The sequence below is a fragment of the Hemiscyllium ocellatum genome, chromosome 17 (assembly GCF_020745735.1).
Source record: "Hemiscyllium ocellatum isolate sHemOce1 chromosome 17, sHemOce1.pat.X.cur, whole genome shotgun sequence".
NCBI classification, from domain to species: domain Eukaryota; kingdom Metazoa; phylum Chordata; class Chondrichthyes; order Orectolobiformes; family Hemiscylliidae; genus Hemiscyllium; species Hemiscyllium ocellatum.
Genome location: NC_083417.1, coordinates 69,815,226 through 69,825,685, shown reverse-complemented (window position 1 = coordinate 69,825,685; position 10,460 = coordinate 69,815,226). Strand labels below are relative to the sequence as shown.

Genomic DNA, 10,460 nt, shown 5'->3' with positions numbered 1-10,460 from the left:
TGTCAGAGGTCACCAATATCTCCAGCCTCTAGATTGCTGGGAGAGGTAAGGATTTGAGTGGAGTGACTTAACTGCCTCTTTAATGAGGAAATCTGTACTCTCCCACAAACCAGCAATCTCCTCAAAAGCCTTGAAGGATCTCCATTGAAGTTGGTGATTTCTGAGGATAGGTTGGACAGATTGTTTTGTTTCCTCTGGAAATTGGAAGAGGAACGGGTGACTCAATTCAAGCATCTCAGAATGGTGTTGGCAAAGTGCATATGGCAACGGGGTTCTCTCTTGTGGGCCAGTCAACAACTAGTGATGCCTAATTTTAAAATAGTGCCTCCTTTCAGGACAGAGATGAGCAGCATTTCTTTATTCTCAGAGGGTTGTGAGACTTTAGAACCCACCTAGTGAAGGCAGGGTTACTGCGTAGCATTATGGTAGAAGTGGATTGGTTCTTTTTCGGCAGGAGAATCAAGGTTATTGGGAATAGGTGGGAACATGGGAATTTGAAACACTAACAGATTAGTCATGATGCTATTGAACAGCAGACAGCTCAAGGTGCAGAATACTTTCCCTTGGGTCCTGTTTCATATGTTTGTATTGATGTCACACACATTACCTGTCACCTCATGAACTGGAGATGATATTAATTTCCATTGGGACCCCTACCACAATCAAGTAGAATTGCCATTGCCCAGTCAGTAGATTTTGACTGACTGTCAGGCAGACTTTACCCCCCTGTTACATTATAAAACCATTAGAAAATGTTCAGAGAATGAATAAATGCGTGCCTGTGTTTAATATTCCTGTGGCCTGGAGAGTGGCCTTCAATTTCAGGAAACTCCACAACTATCCTGGAATGTTGACAATGCTTTCCCCGATCCAGACACAATGAGAAACGAAGGGGTAGAGAGTTTAGATCATTTGTTTATTTGAAATGTCACGGTGGTTCAGAATGTCTTGTTCTGCATCACGCCTCATCTCCACAAATACATACATATCATAGTGGGGATTTCCAGAACTGAACACTGTTACAAGTAGCTACAGTGGTCACTGAAGCCTGGTCTACACTCGCTTGTGGCATGTGGGCATTGTTGGCTGGCCAACATTTTTATTGCTTGTCACTAGCTGCCCCTCAGAAGGTGGTGGCTGTGCTGTCTTCTTCAGCTGCTGTCGTCCGACACACAATGCCATCAGGGAGGGAATTACAGGATTTTGATCCAGACATAGTGAAGGAATAGTGATTTATTTTCAAATCAGGATGGTGAGTGACTTGAGGGGAACTTGCAGATGGTGGCATTTTTATGTATCTGCTGCCCTTGTCATTCTAAATGGAAGTGGTCATGGGCTTAGAAAATGCTGTCTAAGGATCTTTGGCAATTTCCTGTAGGGCACCTTGTAGATTGTACACGCCACTGCTACGGAGCATTGGTGATGGAGAGAGTGAATATTTGTGGATGTTCTGCCAATCAAGTGGGTTGCTTTGTTCTGTCTCACGGCAAGCTTGAGTGTTGTTGGAGCTGCACCCATTCAGGCAAGTGGGGAGTATTCCATCACATTCCTGTACCTTGTAGAAGATTGACAAGCTTTGGGGAGTCAGGAGGTGAGTTACTTACCACAGTATTCCTAGCCTTTGACCTGTTGTTATAGCCCTGTGTTTATGTGGTAAGTCCCATTGAGTTTCTGGTCCATGGAAATCCCAAAGACATTAACAGTGAGGGATTAAATCATGGTAGCACCACTGAATGACAAAGGGGTGACGGTTAGAGTGTTTCTTATCACAGATGGTCACTTTCTGGCAAAATGTTACTTGCCGCTTGTCAACCCAAGCCTATTTTTGTCCAGATGGGGTTGCATTGGGACATGGACTGCTTCAATGTTACGAATAGTGCTGAACATTGCGCAATCATTGGCAAACATCCCCATTTCTGACCTTACGGAGGAGGGAAGGTAATTGATGAAGCAGTTGGGACACTACCCTGAGGAATCCCTGCAGAGATGTTCTGGAGCTGAAATGACTGACCTCCTACAACCACAACCATCTTCCTATGTGCCAGGTATGACTCTAACCAGCAGAGTTTGCCCCCTGATATCTGTTGATGCCAGTTTGGCGAGGGCTCTTTAATGCCACATTTGATCAGATGTAGCCTTGATGTCAATGGCTGTCACTTTCACCTCTGCTTTAGGAATTTAACAGTTTGGTCCATGTTTGAACTAAGACAGCAATGAGGATGCCGACAGAAGATGCTGCTCCTCTGTGTTCCTGTAGCTCTGATCTCGTGGACCGGGAGGGGTCAGACCAGTTCAATAATGCATCTCTCTCTGTGCTGTCACAGAACCTGATTGTCCCTTAGGGCTCTCAGGACATGGCATTCCTGGGCTAGTTTGAGCTGCACAGTGTGACTGCTCTCTGATCCCTGGATTCATGCCCTAGGAGGTTAAGCTTACTGTCAGTGCAGACAACCTGTGATCAGAGCTCCGTTTGCAGAGCTCTGACTGGCTACTCTGGAGCTGAGTGCAATCAACAGAAGGCCTTTTACAAGGAAGGAAGCTAGTGTGAGATACAATACAGAGAAAAGAAAAACACAAAACACTTCTTAAAATTCAAATCAACCTCATATACTGTGGTTTCCTGTCCTTGATCTGGTTTGTCATTCCCCAATTGAAAGAGCCAATCATCACTTTCTCACCACCAAACTGAGGGGGAGGGGTCTAGAGTTGCTTTCGGAAACTGCTTCCAAACTCCTCTTAGCTGTTACCAAAAGATATGTGAAGAGGAGTGGAAATGAGGCTCAAGGTATTTGGCTCAGGCACCTTGCCCCCTCATGGGGAGCTTCTCAGCAGGGACTGACCCCTTGGTCTGTTAAGAAGAAACCTACCAGGGCTGTCACGCTCTCACAGGGAGCTAACACTGAAGTTCTTTGTGCAGAGAAGACACTGTATAATAAAATTGTATAATGAAAGCAGGAATTGCAGCCAAGGGTTTTAGTAATGCGTTCAAAATAACAAACAACCTTGTCAATGCGAACAGGCAGCCTTTTAACCTCACCTCCTTCTGAAGGTGTGAGCTGCTCGAGGGGAGGGTGATAGATTGAACATGGCTAGATATGAAAATAAAAAAAGACTATGATCTATCCAGCTGACCTTTTATATCCCAGGTGCCATCTGGTACAACAATAACAGAGTTATTGATGAGCCTCAACCATCAATCTCTGAACAGGAGTCCAGACCAGAGATCAGTGACCAAAACTCCCATGGTGGAAAACTTTGGGAACCATAGGTTACCAACTACCTTTCATTCTCAAACTTGCTGTACACGATGACTCAAATTAATGGTAAACTTATCCTGAGTGTAAGGTATCTCAGAGAAACCCATCCAAAAGGCAACTAAAAGGACTCCTTTTTGGAGGAGGAGGTAAAGTTGTTGAACTTAGTCAAGTGGTCACAGACCTTTGTGAGAGAAAAAAAATCACATTAAGAAAATTAAAAAGTTCCCTCTGGAGATTGATTGTTTTGAACATTCCAATGATTAGCAATCCCAAAATTTACAAAAATCAAAAATATTCCAAAACAGGATTTTTTAAAATCTAAAATAACAACAGCACCAAACTGAGCTGAACTGGGCCCAAGGCTACTCCCAAATAAAAATCAAAATAACTGCAGATGCTGGAAATCAGACATACAAACAGAAATTGCTGGAAAAACTCAGCAGATCTGGCAGCATCTGTGGAGAGAAAGCAAAGTTAATATTTCAAGGCAGGGTCATTGGATCTGAAACATTAATGCTGATTTCACGACACCTACGGATAGGACTCCCAGTGTGTACACACACCGACCCAGCTAGGGTCATACAGTGGTAGCAAGTCACAACTAGCTTGGACACAGTGTGAAGATATCACTCCAGACATTTCGGTGTTTGGAGCATTAAGGGCAGTTCTAAGAACGCAAAATGGTGTCAGTTAGAGAAGACTCAATTAGCATGAGCTTCTTTTCAATTTTTTTTTCACTGGATGTGGGCATTGTTGGAAAAGTCATCGACTGCCCGGGAGAAGTTAGTGGTGAGTTGCCTTTTTGGACGACTGCAGTTAAGGTGTAGATGAACAAATAGTACTGTCAGAAGGGAGTTCCAGGTTAATAACCCAGTAAAGGAAGGACAACAAACGACCAAGTTAAGGCAGCTGACTTTGTCCTGGTTGGGGTCAAACTCCTTGAGTGTTCTTATCCAAGGAAGTGGGATTTATTCCATCACACACATGACTCATGCACTGTCGATGGCGTACAGGCTTTGGGGAGTCAGGAGATCAGTTACTCACTGCAGTATTCCTAGCCTCTGACCTGCTCTTGGAATCACTTTACTTAAAATGACTTGTGCAGTTCAGTTTCTAATCAATGCTAAACCCTCAGAATGCAGACAGTGGGGTATTCAGTGATGGTAATGTCCTTGAATGACAATGGACAATGTTAGATTCTTGCTTGTTTGAGATGATCATTGCCTGGCATTTGTGTACCACAACTCTTAAATATCCCTCCATTCTTCTTCCTCCTGCAGTGTCAAAAGAGATTTCTTTGAATTATTAAAAACAACTCTTCATTAACTATTGTTGGTCCTTCTTCTAATGTAGTCCTTCATATTGGATTTGGTTTCCTTTGGATCAGTTTGATGCTGTTTGCTTTGGTCTCTGTGCCACAATAAAACCCCATTTGGAAGAGAAAGAAAGAAAAGATTTAACAAGTGGCTGATAATAAGGCAACAAGGTGGGCAACAAGCATTCAGGGTGAGGCAGCAGCCTCATCAGTATGCAGAGTTGGACAGGAAAGATTCAAACATCTTCAAAGCTTGTGCTGGTGCCCACTGTGGTACCATGTGTCCAGCCCCCTGAGAAAACAAGAGAAACAAAGGATTAGTCATCATCATCACCATCTTGGTAACTCCAACTCCATTTTCCAATTCCATCTTAATCCCACTGCTCTCTCTGAAGTACAAGCAGCCCATAATGACAGGATCCAGGACATCTTGGTCACTGGGCACTGCAGCAATGATGTCATTAACAGTCCATGATTCTTTACCTGAACATTGTGACGTCACAATGCTTTTTTTTTATATTTATGTTGCCATGCCGACCAGCTACCCAATATTCAGACACAAATCTGACCATAGCTGTCACTGCCTTGTCTGGATGTCCAATCAGTTTGCATCTTTCCATTTGGAGAGAGATGAATCGCTGCCTCCTGACTCTTTTTGTTGAGAATTCTGAGTCAAGCAAGTCATACAGGACATCGGCACCCAAGCTGGCAACAACGTCTTGGAAAACTGAGAGCCAGAGAACCCCTAGAGATTTCAGGAGTACAAAACTACCAGAGGTGAAGATCCCTGTAGATCAAGAAGAAATGTTCACTCGCAACATCTCAGGTCAACCCAGGGTGCAAAAAAAACTAGTACCACAGGGATCAGTGTAAAAATTGCAGATGTCAAACACTGACACCAATGTTGTGCTGAGTGGTTCTAACAGTGCCTCATCAACACAGCAAAAAAGCCAGAAAACTTGGAATGAGAGAACTGGGGTGTAGAGGAGGAAGGAGCTGTTGCTTTTTGTCTCAGATACTTGTACTGGGAAGACAGTGAAACTGTACTAATGAACAGATTTATGGTAAATTATGCTGTCTGGAATCTCTCTGGCTTAGAGTTATCAAGTTCATGTGTGAGCTGCCGATACTTTGACATGAGGGGAAGTTGTTTGGGAAATGTGGTGTGACGAACGTACAGTACAGAGAGAACCTTAGAGATGGAGAATAAGGAATCACAGAAACTGATCCTGTCAAATAGCCACAATGAGGAGGAACTAGTGTAATGTGACAGTTGTCAAGATTCAATATTTAGAAGGACAGATAGTCTTTCTGTGCAGAAGTGAGTCCCACATTTATGGCACCTTCTTATTGTCAGGATGAAGGACATTTCCAACCAGCTATTAAAATTCAATAGAGGAGGATGTGTAGGATCCAGTTTGGGACCAAGAAGCAAATTAGAAGTTAAAATGCAGGACAGGATCTCAAGGGTTATAATCACTATTATTACTTAATGCACCTCAAGTTAATCATTAACAGATAATAAATAAATAACAGAGCGATTACAGAAAGAATCTCTATTCATGGGTCTACTGATGGAATGGGCACTGCCTGAACTGGGCTGAGAGCAAAGTACTAGTGGAATGGGTAAATTGGTCTGTCAGGAGGCCTTTAAATGGGGAGACAGGGAGAACTAGGGTGGTTAGTACTTGTAATGGTTCAAAAACAACCAGAAGGCAAATGAGGCAGAGAAAGCACCAGAAACTGTTTTTGGCATCAAGAGGTCAAAGGTGAAATAGAAAGATGTTAAATGATTAAAGAGGAGAGAGAAATAAGAAACATTCCAGTCAAACATTAGGATAGAAGTGCATTTTAGGGAGGATGATCCTAATATATTTTCATTACAGAAATATGTGGAGTATAAAGGAACAAATTAAATGAATTATAGTCACAAATTCAACTTGAAGGGTTGACATGGCAACCATTACTGAGACGTGGCTGCAAGACAGTTAGTAATGGGATATAAATAGATCAGGTTATAATGTCCACAGGAAAGATGTGGAAAACGGTAGAGGAACAAGCACTCTGCGATGTGATGACATGGTAAGAGGTTTTAATGAGAGGGTAAGCTGCAAATGGAGACTTTCTGGGTAGAATGAACAAATAGGCCAGGATGTAAGACTCAGTAGGAGCTCCCTTGTAGTAGCTGGACATTGCTACATGCTTATCAAATCTCAGCAGTTGTGCAAAGGCAGAGTGGTTGAAAATGAGGAATGTTAGCCTGCATACAGATTGCAATATGATGACCAATTCATTAGGAATAATTTTGTGAATCCCAATTGTGTTTAGATTAAATATTCACCAGTAGTGTTATAGAATCAACAAGATGACTGGTACATTAGATTGTGTATTGAGTAATGAGCCAGATTTTGTTAACAGTCTGAGTGAGAAAAATTGATCAAAGAATGATCGTAATGATTTCTAAAAATAAACTCCATTTTGGCGATATGAAGCTTCACTGGCTAAGCCAATGTGTTTTGACAAGCAGTCTTCAAGAAGGTTGGGGATGAGCTGCCTTCTTAACCATTACATTCCAAGTGTTGTGGGTTGACCCCCAGTGCCCTTAGGGAGGAATTTCCAGGATTTTGACTCCGTGACAGTGAAGGAGCGGCGATATATTTCTAAGTCAGGATGATGAGATGCTTGGAGGGGAGCCTGCAGGTGATGGGATTCCCATGTCTCTGCTGTCGTTATCCTTCTACATTGAGAATGGTTGTGGCTTTGGAAGGTGCTGTCTGAGGAGCTGTGGTGAATTGCTGCTTCTTGGCGATAGTACACACTGCTGCTGCTGAGTGTGGATGGTGGAGGATGTGGATACTCGTGGATATAGTGCCAATCAGGGGGGATGCTTTGTCCTAGATGATTTCAAGTTTGTGTGTTGTTGGGGCTGTACATATCCAGGCAAGTGGCGAGTATTCCATCACACTCCTGACTTGTAGATGGTACACAGGCTTTAGGGAGTCAGGAAGTGTGTTTGATCTGCTAGTATAGTCACAATATTAATATGGCTAGTCCAGTTCAATTTCTGGTCGATGATAACTCCCAGGATGCTGGCAGTTAAGGTTTCGGTGATGGTAATCCCATTGAAATGTCAAGGATGATGTTTAGCATCTCCTGTTCGATATGGTCATTGACTGACATTTGAGAGGCATGAACGTTAATTACCACTTGACAGGCTAAGCCTGGAGGTTGTCCAGGTCTTGCTATATTTGGACACGGACTGCTTCAGTATCAGAGGAGTTGCAAATGGAGCGGAACCATTGCTTCTCCAGGTTCGTTGATAATTGCACATCAGCAGTGACACCCTGGAGCAGAGATGACCACACAAAAAAAATTATCTTCCCATGGAACTTATCTTCCCCAGTAGACTACAACCAGATGGAGAGGCCCCTTGTCGCACTCCGACCAATTCCCATTAGCTCTTGATTTGTTGGGGGTCCCTACGCCACTCTCAGTCAAATGCAGCCTTAATTTCATGGGCAGCCACTCTCACCCCTGTTCAGCTCTTTTCTCCATGTTTGCTGTCATGAGGTCAGAAGCTGAGTGAGTCGCATTTTTGGAATGCAAACTGAACGTCATTTAGCAGGTTGCAGTTAAGCACATGCTGCTTCACGGCACTGTTGAGGAGTGGACTAATGAGTGACAATTGGCAAGGTTGGGTTGGTTATGCTTTTTCTGTACAGGACATAGCTGAGCAATCTTCCTCAATGTTGGGTAGAGTTAGTGTTGTAGCTGCGTTGGAAGAGCTGTGCTAGGAACTTGGGTCTTCAGTACTATTGCTGGGATATTGTCAGGACCCCATATCCTTTGCATTATCCAGTATCTCTAACAGTTTCTTCATATGAGATATAGTGAATTGGCTTCAGTGATGTTGGGGACTTCTGGAGAAGGCCAAGATGGATCATCTACTTGGTACTTCTGGCTGAAGATTGTTGTCAATGCTTCAGCCTTACCTTTTGCATTGACTTACAGGGATCTTCCATGCTTGAGGATGGGGATATTTGTGGACCCTCCTCCAGTGAGTTGTTGAATTGCCTCCCAGTATTAGTGACCAAACGTGGTAGGACGGAAAGTTTACACCTGACCCATGTCTGTGGAATTGCTTAACCCTATTGCAGATCTGCTGTTTGGCATGAAAGTAATCCTCTGTTATAGATTCATCAAGGTGATATCCAATTTTCAGATATGCCTGGGGCACTCTTCATTGAGACAGGGTTGATGCCTCTGCGTGACGGTAATGGTAGAGTGGAGGCTATGCCAAGCTCGAGGTTACAGAATGTGTTCTGAGCTTATGGGCAGCCAATATTTAGTTGCAAGCCTCTATTCAAAATCTTTCCCATTTAGCACAGTGTTAGTGTCACACAACACTGTGGAGGGTATTCTCAACACGAAGACAGGGACTTCATAAGAACTGTATCTGCGGCAGGCAAGGATGTGGGTCAAGTCTGTTTTCCCTTGGTTGGTTCCCTCACCACTTGGCCCAAAAGCAGTCCAACATCTGTGTCCAGCTTGGTCAGTAGCGGTACTGGATTGTGACATCACCCTCCCAGAGTAGTTCTGTGCCCTTACCACTCTTAGTGCTTCCTCCAAGGACAGTGTGTCATAGAATCCTTACAGTGTACAAACAGTCCATTTGGCTCATTAAGTCCACACCAACCCTCTGAAGAGTAATCCGCCCAGACCCATTCCTCTACCCTATCACTTTACATTTACCCCTGACTAATGCATCTAGCCTACACATCCCTAAACACTAGGGGCAATTTAGCATTGCCACTTCACCTGATCTGCACATCTTTTGGATTGTGGGAGGAAACCGGAACACCCAGAGGAAACCCACGCAGACACGGGGAGAATGTACAAATGTCTGGGATATTGTTTGTGCAGTATGATTCTTTGGTTTGAGTTTAACATTCCACTTTTGAATGTGTGCTTTAATTTGGACCCTAACTCTTCAAGCTCTCTCAGCAGAGCATCATTCCTATTCTTCCAGAAGTCATTGGTTCCCAAGAGGACCATGATATCTCCCTCGCTCAGTCCAAGTTCATCACCAGATGCAAGGGCATGTCCTGAGACTGGGCAGCACTGCAACCCTTGGAGTTTCTAACTGCAGCTGCAGAGAATATTATCCACTCCCCTGACTCTACTGTCAATAATTGGTCTCCCTTCTGCTCTATACTGTCTACAGTCCTGACCCTAAATGTGATCGAAGTTTCTCAATGACACAGAGTAGTCTGGGATTGCTTTAGTCTCCAAAAACATCCACATACTGTCGTTCACCTTCATCGCCCATTTGGTGATGTCTATGTATCCTTATTTACTAACTGCTTAATGAAATAAGTAATGAAATAAAATAACTAATTAATGCCTAATGAGGACGGCACAGTGGCTCAGTGGTTAGCACTGCTGCATCACAGCACCAGGGACCTGGGTTTGATTCCAGCCTTGGGTGACTGTCTGTGTGGAGTTTGCACATTCTCCCCATGTCTACATGCATTTCCTCCAGGTAATCTGGTTCCCTCCCACAGTCCAAGATGTGCAGGTTAGGCAAATTGGCCATGCTAAATTGCCCATAGTGTTCAGGGATGCGTAGGTTAGGTGCATTAGTCAGGGGTAAATGTAAAGTAGTTGGGGAATGGGTCTGGATGGGTTACCCTTTGGAGGGTCGGTGTGGACTTGTTGGGCCGAAGGATTCTAATCTTTGGAAATTAAAGAGGGACACTGGAAGTAAAAGAATAAAAAAGCAGGCCCCCCTCCACCTTTGCTTCAGATTCCCCTTGGCACCAAATTCCCAACTTTAGAACATTGTTCACCAACCATACTGCGTTGGTTAAGCTACAGGGAGAGGTTAA

General features: G+C 43.7%; 1 protein-coding gene across 1 annotated transcript in view; it reads right to left on the bottom strand.

Annotated features, from left to right (window-relative positions):
- Positions 1-897: 897 nt before the first annotated feature.
- The window catches only part of si:ch211-122f10.4 (cathepsin A-like), a 53,939-nt gene continuing 44,376 nt past the window's right edge, over positions 898-10,460 (bottom strand). Inside the window, exon 11 of the mRNA XM_060838295.1 lies at positions 898-4,864. Coding sequence (XP_060694278.1) covers positions 4,781-4,864 — 84 coding nt within the window. The 3' untranslated portion in view covers positions 898-4,780. The remainder of the gene's footprint in view (positions 4,865-10,460) is intronic.